Source organism: Scleropages formosus, chromosome 4, assembly GCF_900964775.1.
Source record: "Scleropages formosus chromosome 4, fSclFor1.1, whole genome shotgun sequence".
Taxonomy (NCBI): Eukaryota; Metazoa; Chordata; class Actinopteri; order Osteoglossiformes; family Osteoglossidae; genus Scleropages; species Scleropages formosus.
Window position 1 is genome coordinate 21,448,582 of NC_041809.1, and position 16,011 is coordinate 21,464,592.

Genomic DNA, 16,011 nt, shown 5'->3' on the forward strand with positions numbered 1-16,011 from the left:
CCCCCCCCCCTTTTCCTTGTGTAGCATACTTGAAAATGTAGAGAGTGCCCAGCCCTTGTCATGGGTGTAGTCTTTGAGTTGGGTCCTAGATGGAAACCTCAGAGCAGCACTGGACTCCCACACGCTCTCTGTGTGTTCAGCTAGTGTTGTACTGCCTTTTGAACAGTGCATTGTTGGATAGCTAAAAATCTGAATCAAATTGCAGCAATTTGGGGGAAAAGCAGAAACCAGTTCTGACTACCTCATGTCTTTATCTTTACGACCAATACAACTTGTCAATTTCGCTTGGGTTTCTGTGTGACGGTGATGAACCTGCAGGTTGTGAAGTGCCGTAGGGACTTTATATCAATGTCGTGGTTTCTCCTGGCCCTGTGAGTTTGTACAATCCTGGTTTCCTGGGGGCTGCAAAAATAAAACTCTCTACTTGTGCACACTGGAGATTGTTCCAGTAGTCAAACAGACAGAAGAAGCAGAGGTAAACAGTTTACAGTATCAGTTTGGAGAAAAATGGAGGGAAATCAGGAGCAAGAATATTCACACGTTGGACTTACATTTTTCTACTGTTTTACATATAAACCTGAAAGTGTCTCAGCTCACTGAGGATGTGTGTTATATTTTTGCTGAGCTCAGGTCCATATAGTCCCTTTGAAACACGTGTGAAACAGGTAAAGAGTAAGACTTTGTAATGTTTTGTCAGACTGAGAAACAAAAGGCACTCTGTACCCTTTTATTTATTGCAAAGCCTTGTTTCTTTGGGAATGTCAGATGTTGAAGTACAGCGAAGCAATCTGTCAGGCCTGTCTTCCACTTTTGCCCTGTTCGCAGTACAGGTTCGAGGACTATGTCCCAAAACGTTGTGGCATTCGCCCCTTTCTGTCTTTTCATGGTTGCCTTAGAAGCCATTTGCAGATAAACTATTAAGGTTGCTCATTTCAATGGCACCGCCTTCTCCCTGTTGTGGTTCCTCAGCAGGATCGATTGTTTTTGGTGTCATCTTTGGTTACTCATGTAATATTTGTAAATACACAATATCCATTTGGTTGTACTTTTTGACAGCCTTCGGATACGTATTGAGATACTGTCACTTTAAAACGAAGTGTTTAAAACACAGGTGTTTCTTCTGTTTGGTCTGTGTACGTCGAACTTTAACTGAACAGTAATGTGAGCTGTGCCATAATTTCTTTGAAAAATGTGGAGAACACTTTGCTGTTAAGTGGGTGATTTCTCCAGGTATTTTGCGATGCACATACAGTTATGTAACAACAATCTTTCTGATTTTCCTCGCTCCAGTGTGTCCCAATGTGTGACCACCTTTGTTACCATAAGAGGGAAGTATTTTCCTCTTTTTGCAATGAAAAAGTCCTTGTGCTGTTATTAATGTTTCAGATAGTTCTGTATTTCATTTTATTTTGAAGAGTAGTATTACCTTTTAAGCTATATATTTGACTGTTTGAAGGAGTTGCATAAAAACAACAAAATTTGAATATCATGCTGTATTATGGTTGTAAGTAACATGCTTGTTGCTGGAATTGTGCTCAAATCATTGACTGTGTGGGGGTTGGTCATTTGTACACTTGTCCACGATGCTGTTACATGTAGGTGTGGTATTATGGCACGTGATGTCAGCTTTCGCAGCATTACAAATAAGGATGACAGTTTTCATAATATTCGCACCTTACTGCATTAATGTATTTCTGGACGTAGTTTGTTTCTAGCTTCGTTTATTCATTCTAGATGACTCGGATCAGATGGATATTTTAAGAAAATATTTTCAACAGCACAGGGACTTGAAACATTGTTTTAAGTGTTGAGTATTTCTTCTGAAAGCTTGTAGTTATTGGGGGAAAATAGTGGCCGAAGACACGTTGCTCCATATACGAATGTAAAGGTGGTACTTTATTAAGGCGGTCTTCTGAATTCACCGTGTTTGGTGTGTTGAGGTTTAAAGTGAAGGTACTTTGTGCTGACTCGGTAGAGGTGAGATGCTGTGCTCCTCGTCCGAAAACCTTTCCCTGTCATTTCTTTCCCCCCTCTGTTCTCTTCCCAGTCTGTCTTTACATACTGTGAGTGTCAAGGCCTATTGGTGGCAGTTGATTTAAAATAAGGTGAATTATCCTTAACACAAGTGTAGATGGAGGGGGTGTGTGTGTGTGTGTGTGTGTGTGTGTGTGTGTGTGTGTGTGTGTGTGTGTGTGTCTTTGTGAGTATCTCTCACTCCCAGTGGTATGTGCAGCACCCGCGGTGATATGCTGCTGTTAACGCAAGGTTGCGTGGCATTGTGTGGAGACGCACCACCGTCACCAGGGGCGTCGAACAGATGGCAGCTCGGTAGCAGCGTGGGCGGTTTCCTGTCGCCTCACAGCTCGATTCACTTCCACTCATACAAGTTAGAGATTGTGTGTGGCTGTGTGTATGCCTGCATGTTAAACTCACCCTCTACTCACCCAGCACAGTGTTGTTCTGGTGTGGTGGATGGGGTTGTGTCCACAGTAAGAGCGCCTCCTTCGTTTCAGTATGGAGGAACGAACACACACACACACACACACACACACACACACACACACTGTAGCCAGACAGACTGCAGGGAAAATTGGACTGAAAGAGAAGTCAGCATCTCTTTTAAACATTGGAAAATTGGTTTGCGATTATCATTATTCGTGTAATTATTATTGTACTTTGAAATAAGTTAATATCAACTCAAATATATCAGTGTTAATGATCGTTTATATTAAATCTGTTTAATGTGCAAAAATTGTTTTTTTATTTTTTTGCAGCTTGTACAGACATGAAAAACAAATTGATATATGAGGCAAATTTCTCTGTAGAAATCTTTTCATAAAGAATAGTGCAGTTTATTTTTATTACATTTTTCAGTGCATTCGTGTCTAGAAAGAATTACTAATGTTATTTATTAATTTTCTGATGCTGTACTCCAATCGAAGATGCATACTGTTTTTTGTTTATGGATTTTCTTGCACCAGTCATTAAAAGCATTTTTGAAAATGTCTTTTTTTTTTTTTTTTTTTCCCCCCCTTCATTTTCATCATTAGTGTTCATTATTTTCAGTACACTGCATTTTTGGCATTTAGTGTTTATGACCACAATTCAAAAGGTAATTGTTACATCTGAGTAAATGTGGGCTTTTTTCTGAGCTTTGAGGACATTTTATCTGTTTCAACCCAAATGTCCACAGGAGGAAGATTTCGTCCCACCGTTTTTAGTTTTTGCTCCTCTATGTGATTATTACCCCCAACCATTTAAAAAGTCCCATTTAATAGTCGCATGTATTGACATGTCTTGACAATGCATAGGGAATGGTCCATTTTTTATTAGTTTCTTATCTTCTGAAGAGAGCCAAAAACATTCAATTCACTTTGGAAGCATAACTGTTTAAATTAATTTAGCTGCTTTGCAATGGATGTCAAGGTCGTCTTCACTCCACCATGAAACTTATGATCTGCATCAAGGGTTTTGCTCTTGTTTTGTGTGCTTCTAATAGCATAACTAGCCTTTGCATACTATGGAGATGGGAGTGGAACACTTTTCCTAGACATTTTAATTTTAAATGTACTTAATACCTTATCTCCACAAGCTCCTGATCAGTGCCGATCAGTTCATCTTGTTATTGATCAGGGACACTCAGACACCACGAGCTGTAAGACTGTGGAAGCGAGTTGATTCCTAATCTTGGTGTCTTTTACCAGTTGTTGGAGGTGGGAATACAGGCCACTTTCACTCCATAAGACAATTTTATAAACCCAGAGGCTCTGGGAAACACATTAAACGTGAAGTGGAAAATTGAATTTTTTTTTTAAAATTCAGAATGTTTATGCCATGAGACAGTGTATATTGTATGTTTTTATATATGTAAACATGTTTTTGCTTTCTGAAGTGAATTTCATTGAAGAGTTGTCTGGGTTGCACATAAGACGAATTTAACGGGTTAATTATTTCATTGCTGTGCTCAGTGCACTTCTGACTGTTCAGGTTTCCGTAGCAACCGCCACAAACCAGTTTCCACACATTGATTATGATCAGCAGGTGTCCAGTACTGTGGTTCAGTCAAGACCTTCAGGTAACTGTAACAATTTTAATCTAACATAATGTGTGGCTTTTTGCACCAGTATGTTTCATCTTGTGTTTTGAAGAGAAACCTCTTACTAGTAACTTAATGGTGTCTTTGGCTGTGGGAGTTGCTGCAATCATTCACTCATTATGAATTTTACATGTATTATATATATGTAATATATATATGTGTGTGTGTGTGTGTGTGTGTGTGTGTGTGTGTGTATATATATATGTATGGATATGTGTGTGTGTGTGTGTGTGTGTGTGTGTTATATATATGTATACACACACACACACACACACACACACACACACACACACACATATTTTCAGAACCGCGTGTCCCATACGGGGTCACGGGGAACCGGAGCCTACCCGGCAACACAGGGCGTAAGGCCGGAGGGGGAAGGGGACACACCCAGGACGGGACGCCAGTCCGCCGCAAGGCACCCCAAGCGGGACTCGAACCCCAGACCCACTGGAGAGTAGGACCTGGTCCAACCCACTGCGCCACCACACCCCCCCACTGCGCCACCACACCCCCCACCTTAAAACAGCATTTGTTCAAAAGGCACACTCATTTTAAGGAAATGGTCATTTTTATTTGGTGTTTTCTTTCAAAGAATGTTTAAAAAAAAAAAAAAAAAATTGCAAGCATGAGATCACAAGGACTTTTTTCATACATTTGCAAGCCAAAACCTTGAAAAACATTTTTTAAAAAAAAAGTTCAAATTTAAGTAATTCTGTACACATGCACCTTAAGTAAAAACTGGTCAAAATGGACATTTTTATAAGGAGTTGCTTTAACTGGATTTAGTGTCACAAACCTCTCTCTTTACAAGTGATGCGCACATTACATTAGACAAAAACTTGAGGTTCACTTAAGGTTACCGGAGAAGCCGCGGCTCCCACTTGGTGTCGGTTCCATGGGGGTGGGGTGGGGTGGGAGGGGGCTGATGGACTGATGGGCTGCCTATTAGCGAGTCCCCAGTGGGCTCCCTAACTGCCAAAGGGGGCTCCTATCCCCCAGCAACGCTTCTTTTCGGCTGCGCCAGTCCGGAATGTCCAGACAGAATAAGGCAATAAACGATGAAGAGCCACAGACTTCTTTTGTGGAGCTCCCCACCCCCGCTCCTCCTGAACGACGACAGTCATTCTGGTCATCGTAACGCAGTTCAATACACAATGAGGAGGAAGGCGAAATACAAGGCACACATTATTCTGTCATTTTCTGTGTTTTCCAAACTCAGTCTTATTCCCCAACACGTGGTCTGTGCTTTCTTAGTGGGCTCTCCAAGTGCAGTACAACCAGTGGGAGACTATCAAAGTCCCAGATGAGGCAAAGGCTATAAACGTATAAGGAATAATAGTAATAGGGTGAGTGCACTTTAATTGCAGTGCGTACTGGTAACAGCTTTAACAGCATGTTGAGCGTTATAATTGACGTGTTTTGGATCTGCAGTGCTGAACAAACCGATTTCTTATAAGCAGGAATGTGCACTAAGGAGGCCTTTTGCTCGTGTTTATAGCTTTCTTCCTGCTCAGCAAACACAGGCGTTCCCGAGAGGCGCTGGTCGACCTCGCGCGCTTGTATCTGCGAGCGTGCGCCAATTGCAGACAGACCCGCCAAAACAGATGTGTGCACATTTCGTGTGTTTCAACTCACTCTTAAGTGTAACGACGCGCAGTGAGTCTGCTGCCAAAAAAAAAAAAAAATCAATGCGAAAATGTGTGAAAAATGACAGGGCTGCATTAAAGCGCGTTCTACGTAAAGGACGTGCATCTGCTGGAATGGGCGCGAGGGCTCTCAAAAGCGCGGGATTTGGGCTGAATTGTGGTTGGAGTGGAAGCAAATGCTAAACGGTGAGATGCTGCTCTTGTGCGAGAGAACGAGAAAGAAATCTCATTAACCGCACTGGATTCCTTATAGTGTATTGGTGGCGAACGAGTCCGTTAGGAGCGAGTGGCCCGGCGCCGAGCCCACACACACTGTACACAAATGAGAAAAAACCACCGAGCCCACTGTGTCACCCAGGTTCTACTACACACAAAAGAGAGAAAAAATACTCTAAATATTTAAATGTGACTGACATTTTCACACGCACAAAAATTAGCAGTATCCCAAAATGACTCTCAACAAGCTACAGGGCCCTGAAATGCACCTGACAGGCAAAGACCACCGATAGGCTTTTTTTTTTTTTTTTTTTTTTTTTAACACTACGATTATTTACACACATTACAAGAGCTTAATTTGACAGCAGTTCACGAAATAACAAAAAACAGACAACCGAAAACGGTCTGGATTAGGTAGCACTTCACAACTGGATCCTCCCTCAGGGGAAATCTGGGGAACCAAAGCCTCAGGGCACTACCGATGGGTGGCTCGACCAAGGAGAGCTCTGGACGTGGACTCCACCACAACTATTCGCCCGATCAGAGCCGGGTCCGTGTGCTCCTCTCCCTGTTCCGATTCCTCCGGTGAAAAGGCAGGATAGTGGCTCAAAAGCACAAAAGGGGCCATTTACAAAAAGGAAAAACGTGAGCCATCCTACCTACCCCAGCTGATGAGTTAATCTCCATGAGATCATCATCATCATCACCCAAGAACATTGCCTGACCTAAATGACACCCACCCAGCAACACCTGGGTCTCCCTCTGTGCTGGACTTCCCTCATGACGCGACAAAAATTATACAGTGTAATACACAACAGTAGACACACGCAGAAAACGACTACATCGCACCAGAGTCCTGCCTGGCTGGAGAAGACAGTGAGGCTGTTTTTGACCTTCCAAAAAGCATGTCTGAGTAAATGCCACCTGAGACGCAGCCACGGTTAAAGCTTTTAAAAACCCGAAACCCTGAACAAACAAGCATTATTTGCTTCTCTGGATAAAGAACAGGGTTCCTGGAAGGTTGCTTTAAATAACTAAATATATATATATGTATAAAATATATACATAAAGAAAAATAAATGGTAGATCATCTTACATTTGAGATGATAACTGAACTTTTGGAAATGAATGCAGGAACATGTATTGTATAAAAAAAAGCCTTTGAGAAGAAGCTGGTATCACCTGAGTGCACCGAAGACCTCACGTTGAACCTTTGTGTGATTGGAACTGGGGCTGAACTCAAAAACGCTACGGGGCAACAAAAAATAAATTAAATAAAAGGAAAGAGGCCTTCTTCTCGGGGGGCTTCTGGCTGATGGGGCCCTCCATGGACTGGTCCGCAGACGACACCTTCTCCACCACCATCATCCCTCTGTTCTGTATGTCTGTGTCCTTCCCACGTTTACTGCATGGGTTGGGGGCGCAGTGTACACATGTAAACACAATTTATGGTTTACATAATCAAATAAAATAGAAAAAAAAAATCTGATTTAAAAAAAAAAGAAACTTTTAACTTTTGGCCCTAATGTACACACATGTAATACACTTGCTGTGCGTCAGCCACTCTGAACTCACACCCCATCCCAGTGGGTCTCAAGACCCCGACCCCTCCAATTACCTGGTCGTTCGAAGGCCTCTTCTCGCCATTGATCCCTTTTAGCAGGACTGCATCCTCGGTCTTCTCTGACTTCATCTCCACCACAATGTCCCCTTTGCTGGCCTTCTCCTTAGTGCTACAGACACCAGCCACAGCCACACACACACACACACACACACACACAGTCAGTGTGGTGGTCTCTCTGGGGCAACTTGTGACTCTATCACGACACTGACCACAAATGACCACAACAGCACAGTTATCTAGTGACCAGTTTCCGTTTTGACTAGCTTGCCCCCCTTAATCTGTCCGTATGTGGGACAGCGTGGCCCCATCGGACCGACAACACACTCACATGTCCTGCTTGCCCGAACGTCCACAAGGGATTTTGCCCTTCTTGTACAGGAAGTAGAGCACACTGCCCAGGATGGCCAGCAGCAGGATGCACACTATGATGACCACAATGATCACACCGCTGCCCTCTAGTGAAGAGATGGAGGTCAAAGTGAACCATTTCACAGGGGTCACAGGGCATAAATGCCTGTCCCTTGAAAAACAGAAGCATCCAGGCCTGCACTGCACTGCTGAGCACCATGTTAAATCCTTTCAATTACTGCTCCACTGCAGTTAAAAAGAGTGAAAAATTGGTGCTCAAATTATTTTTTTGAGTTATTCATACACAAATTTGTTTATTATTATTATTATTATTATTATTAATGTAACTGACATGTGTATAAGGTGACACATGCTGGGGATACTATTCTAAGCAACCACCAATTATTTACACATTTATACAGCTGAGTAATTTTTACTGGAGCAATTCAGGGTAAGTACCTCGCTCAAGGATACTTCAATTACACTGTACAATTTGCCACACGGCCACCTGCTGCTTGTGCATAAACATTAGCTCATTAAATGTTTGCACGTAGCTGTCCATGCCATCTGTAGACAATCCGAGCCGCGATGCATTTCATTAAATGAGCGCGAGGGCCTTTGAGCTGAAACTGATGCTGGTGGCGGGAAGCAGGGCCTGTCCGTGGCCACCGGAGGGCGCCGTGGCACCGGGGGTCGGCGCACTTGGCGCGGCGGCAGGCACCTACTCATCTTCCTGCTGTTTGCGACTTTCTTCTTCATCCCATGCATGACAGACGGACTCGCTGATGTGAGGAGAGGAAGCAGGGGGTGCTCATATCCCCTTGATCTTTTATGTCATCTTCATGTCTTTTATCCCTCTCATTCTCGCAGGGGCTCCGCATGATGTTTTCTAGCTTTCTTTGGTGTGTGTGTGTGAGTGTGCGTACGCACGTGTCGCCCGGGGCTCTAAGCATGACGGTCTACGAAGCGGGTGGACTCGGGTTCTGTCCCCGCATGAGGAGCCCCAGTGGGACAGCCACAGGGTGACACTTTTGCTGTGTGACGTCACCACCCAAAGTGCATTAATAATAAAAATAAGCTTAAAAACCCTATGGTGGGGTAAGTGACCGCTCCGCACCGAGACGCGCTTTCCAGTGCCCGGCGTAAATTTGTTATAAAAAGCTTTTCTTACAGAGGACTGGGATGCCATTGTTCAGTCTTCTTATTAATATGCGCACGGCAAACCCATTTAAACAGACCGACGACGGTATGGGAATGCAGAACCGATGGAAAGAACTCTATGAAACCATGCGCCATACATACTCCGACATTTCCATAACAACACCAAGCTCTATCCTCTGAGAGCGGAACACATAAATAAGCTGATCGATGACTTATAAAGCTGATATGTGACGTCTTGGTGTTTCTCTAAATATTAGTGCTCCCAGACGCCCTCCCACTCCGTGTCCACTTGTGCATGTGGCTGTGGGCGTTTGGATGAGGCAGTTTGCCTGGTTGTGTGCTAACACTCGCCAGATTCTTTTAGCGGGTCCAGGAGACCTTTCTTTCTGTGTAAATTCTGTTAAATGAAACTGCGTGAGCTGCAAAGTCAAAGCGTTTCCCTCAGAAGGACTATGTGGCGTGTGAAGAAATCGGTGCAGTGTCCACTCACCCGCTGTGTTGGCAGCTGTTGACGTTACCAAGGGAACTGGGACACAGAATACAAAAATTATTAGATACGATAACCCACACACAGGTCACGCACACATCATCTGAAACCGCTTGTCCCATATGGGGTCGCGGGGAGCCGGAGCCTAACCCGGCAGCACAGGGCGCAAGGCCGGAGGAGGAGGGGACGCATCCGGGACGGGACGCCAGTCCATCGCAAGGCACCCCAAGCGGGACTCGAACCCCAGACCCACCGGAGAGCAGGACCCGGTCAAACCCGTTGCGCCACCATGCCCCTCGAATACGATAATCCCCATGTTCAAAAGCAGTTTAAATTCAAATTGTAACAAAATAAAAAACTCACAGTACACCACAATATATTACATTTCACGAAAAGGATGTTCTAGGGTCAAAAACAAACCCTAACCCTTGTACAAAAGCAAGGTACACTAATGCAGCCAGACTGTACTATGCTGGGACTACCCTGCATTACTCCATTACAGGACAGATGTGGGCCTGTAAACTCCGCCCCCTATGAGGGGGCCTATGGGTAACGGCTCGTCTCCCTCCACCCGCTAAGCGGGCAAGACTTACTGGCTTTAATTCTGAAGGACTTCCCGTCCGCGCCCATCTGGTTGGTGGCGTTGCAGAAGGCGGTGATGTCAGCGGTCACCTTGATGGTCGCTACGCTCACAGCCCCGTTTGCGGTTGCTCTGTTCAGCACCTCGTGCCACTTCTGGCACGAGCACACGGGGACAGACGCACACGGACACACACGGACACACACGGACACACCTCTGGGTAACAGCATCTGCGTACAAAGTAACGAAACTGACAGATGGACCCGTCGCACACAAGCTTTCCAAGCCACTTCTGGAGAGCCAACAGTCCTCCTGGTGCAGATTGTTCAAATGCAAACGATTTTCATCTCCTACAGTGAATTTCGCAGAGCTTAAAATTCAAAGCACAAACTGATTCTGAGCTTTCTAGCGGATCTGAGAGAAACGCAAAAATGCACAGTTTAGGCGGTTACTAATAAATACTACATCAGAGGAAGTAGCTGCACAGATTAAATTCTGGTAAGTGAAAATCACTCTTGCTCAATTATTTTTTAATCTGTCTTCCTTCTCACACTTAGAGCTCAGTAGTGTACAGTAACACACCCGCTTCAACTCAGAGTCCAGCCTTATGGTAAACACACACACACACACACACACACACACACACACACACACACACACACACATTGTCTGAACCGATTGTCCCATTCGGGGTCGCGGTGAGCCGGAGCCTAACCCGGCAACACAGGGCGCAGGGCTGGAGGGGGAGGGGACACACCCAGGACGGGACGCCAGGCCATCGCAAAGCATCCCAAGTGGGACTCGAACCCCGGACCCACCGGAGAGCAGGACCCGGTCCAACCCATTGCGCCACCGCACTCCCCTCTTATGGTAAACTTAGAGAATTAATTATTGAACACAAACGAGGGGGAAAAAGAAAAAAAGGACTGAATAGTGAATAAGGAAATGGGTTTAATGATATATTATTAATGGAATATGGTAAATATATTCCCTCTCAAGAAACGAATCCTTCTCATTGAGGCCTCACAGAAATTGTACAAAATGGGTTTGGGGTATGAACGTAGCCTCCGCAATACCTCTGTGCCCGAGACGCTCCAGGTGATGGTGGGCTTAGGGAGGCCTTGAGCCTCGCAGGTCAGGTTCACTGACATCTCCATGTTCTCCTCTATGTCTGTCGGCGAGTCCGGGTCACTCATCTCCGGAGCACCTGGGGGCGGAAGACAATCACACGACTCCTGTCCATCCAGTCCTACATGACGGTGATGTAATGCGCTCATTGTATTTGTTTTTTCTGACACGTCTGTCGTTTTGGAGAAAAGCGTCTGCTAAATGGACAAATGTAAATGTAACGTTAATGCCACACGAGGGCTGCGTGAGAAGACTCGCACACAGCAGACCACATCCTGCTCGTCAAGTCCAGCATCATGTCTCTTGTGGTTAGGCTTCAGTGGGCCTAGTTACGATAAACCTAACTAATGTCTCTAAAAACACAGCCAAGTAAAATGTCTTAAGGCTACAGCAGAAGTGAGAAAGTGCCAGATTTTGTTAGTGCACTGAATACCTTTGCTGAAGATTAAGCAGAGGCTCTCAGAAGCAACACACACACACACACACACACACACACACACACACACTTTCTGAACCGCTTGTCCCATACGGGTCGCAGGGAGCCAGAGCCTAACCCGGCAACACAGGGCGTAAGACCAGAGGGGGAGGGGACACACCCAGGACGGGACGCCAGTCCATCACAAGGCACCCCAAGCAGGACTTGAACCCCAGACCCACCGGTCCAACCCACTGCACCACCGCGCCCCCCTGCAGCACACACCTTGTGATAAAAATATATAAGGATCTACACATATGACAAAAGTACAACCTGCTGGTCTGTCTCATTCTCAGACCACTTGTTGTCCCTGTCGAGGCAGTTTGTGTTCAGTGTGTTCAGGGTTTTGTCCAGCCTGCCGGGAGCTCACCTTGGACGATGATGTGGACCAACCCGGTGACCTGCAGCTCTGCCTGCGGGCGTGCCGTGACAACACAAATGTAGTCTCCAGCCGTGTCGAATGTGGCATCCTCCAGTAACAGCATGGGTCCCTCTCCCACCTGCCTGCCATCCTAGATGGATTGACAAAGACATGCAGACAGTTGGACAAGGAAAAGTGAGGTCCTTCAGTCCATCCAAGTTCTGCTCTGTGACTGGGTTATACTTCCATTCCAACAAGCTTCTCATAAATCACTAATCCGCTTATGTTGTATTATATAAATCATAATATATAAACAATAAACCATAATATATAAACAACTAAGATGCATGAAAGTTACACTGTATAATAGGGCTTTGTTATATTTTTTCACTAATTTCACACATTGTTCATACTAAAGTAATACAAATGTAGATAGAGTAATAATAACAAATACAGTACAGTATTATTTTCATGCGGCACTATTATTTTCACTTTCATTTCTAACTCTGCTTTGATTGTAAAAGAAAGAAATTTGAATGGAATCACAATTGAAACATTCTGTAAACAAAACACACACAGACACGCGCTGTCTGAAACCGCTTGTCCCATACGGGGTCGCGGGGAGCCGGAGCCTAACCCAGCAACACAGGGCGTAAGGCTGGAGGGGGAGGGGACGCACCCAGGAGCGGACGCCAGTCCGTCGCAAGGCACCCCAAGCGGGATTCGAACCCCAGACCCACCGGAGAGCAGGACCCGGTCAAACCCACTGCACCACTGCACCCCCCTCGTAAACAAAACAGCATTCTTGTAAATAAAAGTCCATCACCACACACTGGGTAAACCAATAAGAAATATGGTGCCTTGCGGAAAGTGGCCAGCCGACATCATCGTAGAGCATATGAAGCGGTCATTGTCAGATGTTACGACCAATGCCGGGATTCAAAAATAATACAATCGGAATCAGGTGGATGGGACGGCTGTTGTAAGTTACATGTGTCGCAAACTGCGGTTCACCCGTTCTGCTGCTGACATAACGGCTCCGTCACGAAAAGCAATGAATTAACTGACTGTGATTTGGGTCCCACCTTTAGCCAGACTGTAGCGGTCTCCAATGAAGACTTGGCACTGCAGGTAGCTGTCAGACTCTCCCCTTTGGACAGAACCTCAGACTCTTTGGGAATCACTTTGACAGGATCCAGATCTACAGGGCATAGACACTGTGCTCAAGGTTCAGGTGCAGGAGTAGGAGTAGGAGTAGGAGCAGGGGGCTGGTCAGGAGAGAGCACAAGGCAGCAGGGCTGTTGGTTGCCATCACTCACAGTGAACATCGAGTTGCATTTCCCCCATCGCTTCCTCGTCGGTGTCCAGGTCCAGGGAGCGGCACTGGTACGCACCGCTGTCTGTGCGAGTCACCCCTTTCAGTATCAGCAGATCCTGACTGGAGTCCAGCTCCTCATCCTGCTGGTGTGAAGACCAGTCAACCAATGAGGCTCGTTTAAAGGAATACCACTGGGAGAGAGAGCTTTGCGTAGCACAACACACATTCATTTTTGATCAAATAAATAATAAGACCCAGCGATGGACTGGGAATGACATCCCATCGCAGGGTCTATCCTGCCTAGCATAGCAACCTACGCTGTTGGGATAGGCTCCAGGCCACCATAACCCTGCCTAGAACAAGCACATTTTGATAGTGAGCGAGTAAATAATTAGAAAGGATAAAATTATACAAAGTACACATCATATAAAGTTTACTGACAGACACAGAGAGCACATTCATTAATTGAAGAAACTAAATTTGCCATACGTTCCTGTGAATTACGAACGCATATAGATGAGGGCATATCAGATATCTGGAATAATATGTCAACTATTTTAGTAACATTATTGCAGACACTTCTTGAATCAGCCTCATATATATGTATGTATGTGTGAGGATGAATGTATTTATGTAAGTGTACACACTACATTTATATGCAGGTAGGAAAAAATGAAGTTAAGAGAAATGGCACCTTTCATTCTTCAGCAAATTAAACCTAATCTCCATCAGTCGCCCCGTGGAGCTCAAAGTGATTGACACTGCTGTCGGTGGAAAGCTGTTTACAAAGTGCACGTTAAAGGAAATAAAACTTCTCCAGTCTCCATGCCCTTATTAGAATGGGACAAAAGAGTTGGGGGGGGCTTCTTACCAGTTTCGATTGAAAGAGAAAATCGGTGGGGGGTTCCCGTCACCGCGGCAACGGATCACCACAGTGTCCCCTTCTTTCACCAGGCCCTCCGGAGATTCCTTCCAGATCTCAACAACTGTTGTTGGGTCTGTGTGCGAGGAACAGAATCCAGATCGCTGTGTCACATCTGAGAGATTTATCACATTTTGTTCATGTGCATAACCAAGTAACCATAACCATAACTAAGTACTGAACACATCATGACCCTGTAGAGTTTGTGACATGTGAGGCCAAAATCAGAGGTATTCATGTTGGCCGGACATCCTTTAACAAGCTTGGTATTTGGTTACCGAGTGTGGGCTCCATACTGGGCGTTATGTGTCTCCCTGCACCATACCCAAGTGTGCGGTCGGTGTTTGTATAAGCTGACACTTCAGGAACTCACAGTACACGGTGACATTGATGGGCTTCGAGTCAGCTGCCTCCACAGCACCTGGGACCGAATAGCTGACCCTGCAGTGGAAGTGTGCATCCTTGTCCACCTTAGCCACCTTGTAGTGAAGTTTGCTCTCGATGCTGTAGAACCCGCTGGACTCCCGGGTCACAAGGGTCACCACACTGATCACTGTGGAGAGCATGCATATAAAAACAGGTCAAATTCATGAGCAAACAAACGTAGCAGCATTCTGATATTTTTACAAGTATGACAGAACTTGCACTGCAGCCAGTATAAATTATATTGCATTCTTTAAGTTATCTATCTGCACATTGACATTTGGTTCCTTGATTTACAAACATTGAAATGCTGATCCTTACGGTGTACTGGTTAATCACACAGACCTTCACGAGTCCATGGGAATTTACCATTTTCCATCACAGCGAAAAAGGAATTGTGGACAGTATTTTCCATGGACTCACAGTTAGGCTTGGGGTCCAGCAGGGTGTTGTCACGATACCATGTGACGTTGGGACGCGGGTAACCCTTCCTGACTTCGCATGATGCGATCTGCAGCACAGGGGAGATCAGAGTGTTGGAGATGGTGTTGAGGGAGCAAAGGATCATAGCAATCCAGGGCACAGATCCATACCAATGAAGGTTGGTCAGAGGTCACCGAGACTCCAGAGTGGGTGCCCTCAATAACTGGATCCTCTGGGGGGTCTGCAAAACAAACAGGAAAGATACGCTCTTTACGCAGGCAAAGGTCACAGGACTCTTTGAAGACAAATAGCTTGGCGATGACAGACTTGCATTACATCTTGTTTCAGTCAGACAGACAAAGCAACAGGCAGCAGAGTAATCAACGACGAGGCCTGAAAACCATACCGAAAACCTTGAGCTGGGTCTTGCTTTCCGCGTTGCCAGCAGACATCCCGTTCACTTGGCAGATGAACTCCCTCTCGTCCCTGAGTCGCACATCCTCCACGCTCAGCACCAGATTTCCAAGCGTGCCGGACATGCTGATGCGGGCGGTGAAGTCCGTGCCGTTGTCGGCAATTCGCATTGAGTCATCGCTGTAGAAGATACGCTCCCGGTTGCCACCGTTGCCTTCACTCTGTGTGACACGGGCCACAAGGGTCAGTAGAGTGCCTCTAAACCAGTGCAGAATGCATAGTACATTACAGTGCTCACAATTAACTATAAGGTAAAATTTACTCGCAATTTATGGCAGTTGCTGCATGACTCTGTCGGCAAGGTATTATGGGAATGGTACATAAGA

General features: G+C 45.5%; 1 protein-coding gene across 1 annotated transcript in view; it reads right to left on the reverse strand.

Annotated features, from left to right (window-relative positions):
* Positions 1–6,055: 6,055 nt before the first annotated feature.
* mcama (melanoma cell adhesion molecule a) overlaps positions 6,056–16,011 on the reverse strand; it is a 37,475-nt gene continuing 27,519 nt past the window's right edge. The window contains 14 exon segments of the mRNA XM_029250756.1: positions 6,056–7,366; positions 7,580–7,694; positions 7,914–8,040; positions 9,585–9,620; positions 10,175–10,316; positions 11,238–11,368; positions 12,135–12,276; positions 13,211–13,326; positions 13,445–13,583; positions 14,308–14,441; positions 14,739–14,918; positions 15,212–15,299; positions 15,382–15,452; positions 15,618–15,846. Coding sequence (XP_029106589.1) covers positions 7,364–7,366; positions 7,580–7,694; positions 7,914–8,040; positions 9,585–9,620; positions 10,175–10,316; positions 11,238–11,368; positions 12,135–12,276; positions 13,211–13,326; positions 13,445–13,583; positions 14,308–14,441; positions 14,739–14,918; positions 15,212–15,299; positions 15,382–15,452; positions 15,618–15,846 — 1,653 coding nt within the window. The 3' untranslated portion in view covers positions 6,056–7,363.